This window comes from Mauremys reevesii, linkage group 1, assembly GCF_016161935.1.
Source record: "Mauremys reevesii isolate NIE-2019 linkage group 1, ASM1616193v1, whole genome shotgun sequence".
In the NCBI taxonomy this organism is placed as follows: domain Eukaryota; kingdom Metazoa; phylum Chordata; order Testudines; family Geoemydidae; genus Mauremys; species Mauremys reevesii.
The window spans coordinates 8147650-8148621 of NC_052623.1; the positions used below are offsets into that span (position 1 = coordinate 8147650).

A 972-nucleotide genomic window follows, 5' to 3' on the forward strand; every position below is an offset into this window, starting at 1 on the left:
ATGGCAGATTTCAACCTCAGTGATTCTGACCGTTCATCATTCATCCTAATGGGAATCCCCGGCCTGGAAGCTGCTCACATCTGGATTTCCATCCCTTTCTCTACATTCTACATTATCGGCCTGTTGGGAAATTTCATGGTTCTGTTTGTTGTAGGCAAAGAGCAGACCCTACATGAACCAATGTACCTGCTGCTTTGCATGCTGGCGCTCACAGAAATTGGTGCATCTACTTCCATTGTGCCAAAGGCACTATGTATATTTTGGTTCAATTTGAAAGGAATTACTTTAGGTGGCTGCCTCACCCAGATGTTCTTCCTTCACGCGGGTTCTGTGACACATTCAGCCGTCCTCGTGACAATGGCCTTTGATCGCTACGTTGCCATATGTAACCCTCTGAGATACGCCACCATCCTCACAAATGAACGAATAGCTAAGCTAGGGCTAGTGTGTTTGACAAGAGCTGTTCTCTTCGTTCTGCCCCTGCCTCTGCTCCTGAGCAGGCAGCCATTCTGTGCCAACCGCCTTATCCCCCACACGTACTGCGACCATATGGCTGTGGCGAAGATGTCGTGTGGGGACATCACAGTGAACAGGACGTACGGCTTGGTGATAGTATTTATAGTCCTTGGGTTTGACCTGACACTCATTGCCCTGTCCTATGGTCTGATCATCAGGGCCATCCTCAGAATCCCCTCCAAGGAAGCCCACCAGAAAGCCCTCAGCACCTGCACAGCCCACATCTGTGTGATGATGATGGCTTATCCTATCTTCCTTTTCTCCACTCTGACATATCGATTTGGTCAGGATATTGCTCCCTACGTACACATCATCTTGGCCAATCTGTATTATCTCTTCCTTCCCGCGCTCAACCCTATTGTTTATGGCGTCAAAACCAAAGAGCTCCGTGACAAAATGCGCAAATACATCTGTGGAATGTCATCAACTGGGGGCAGTGATTCCAAACCTCAGTGA

The 972-nt window shown here is 48.6% G+C and overlaps 1 protein-coding gene across 1 annotated transcript; it reads left to right on the forward strand.

Annotated features, from left to right (window-relative positions):
- On the forward strand, positions 1-972 carry LOC120395458 (olfactory receptor 52E2-like). Its single transcript, XM_039519895.1, has one exon. It carries the CDS (start codon positions 1-3, stop codon positions 970-972), a length of 972 nt encoding a protein of 323 aa, XP_039375829.1.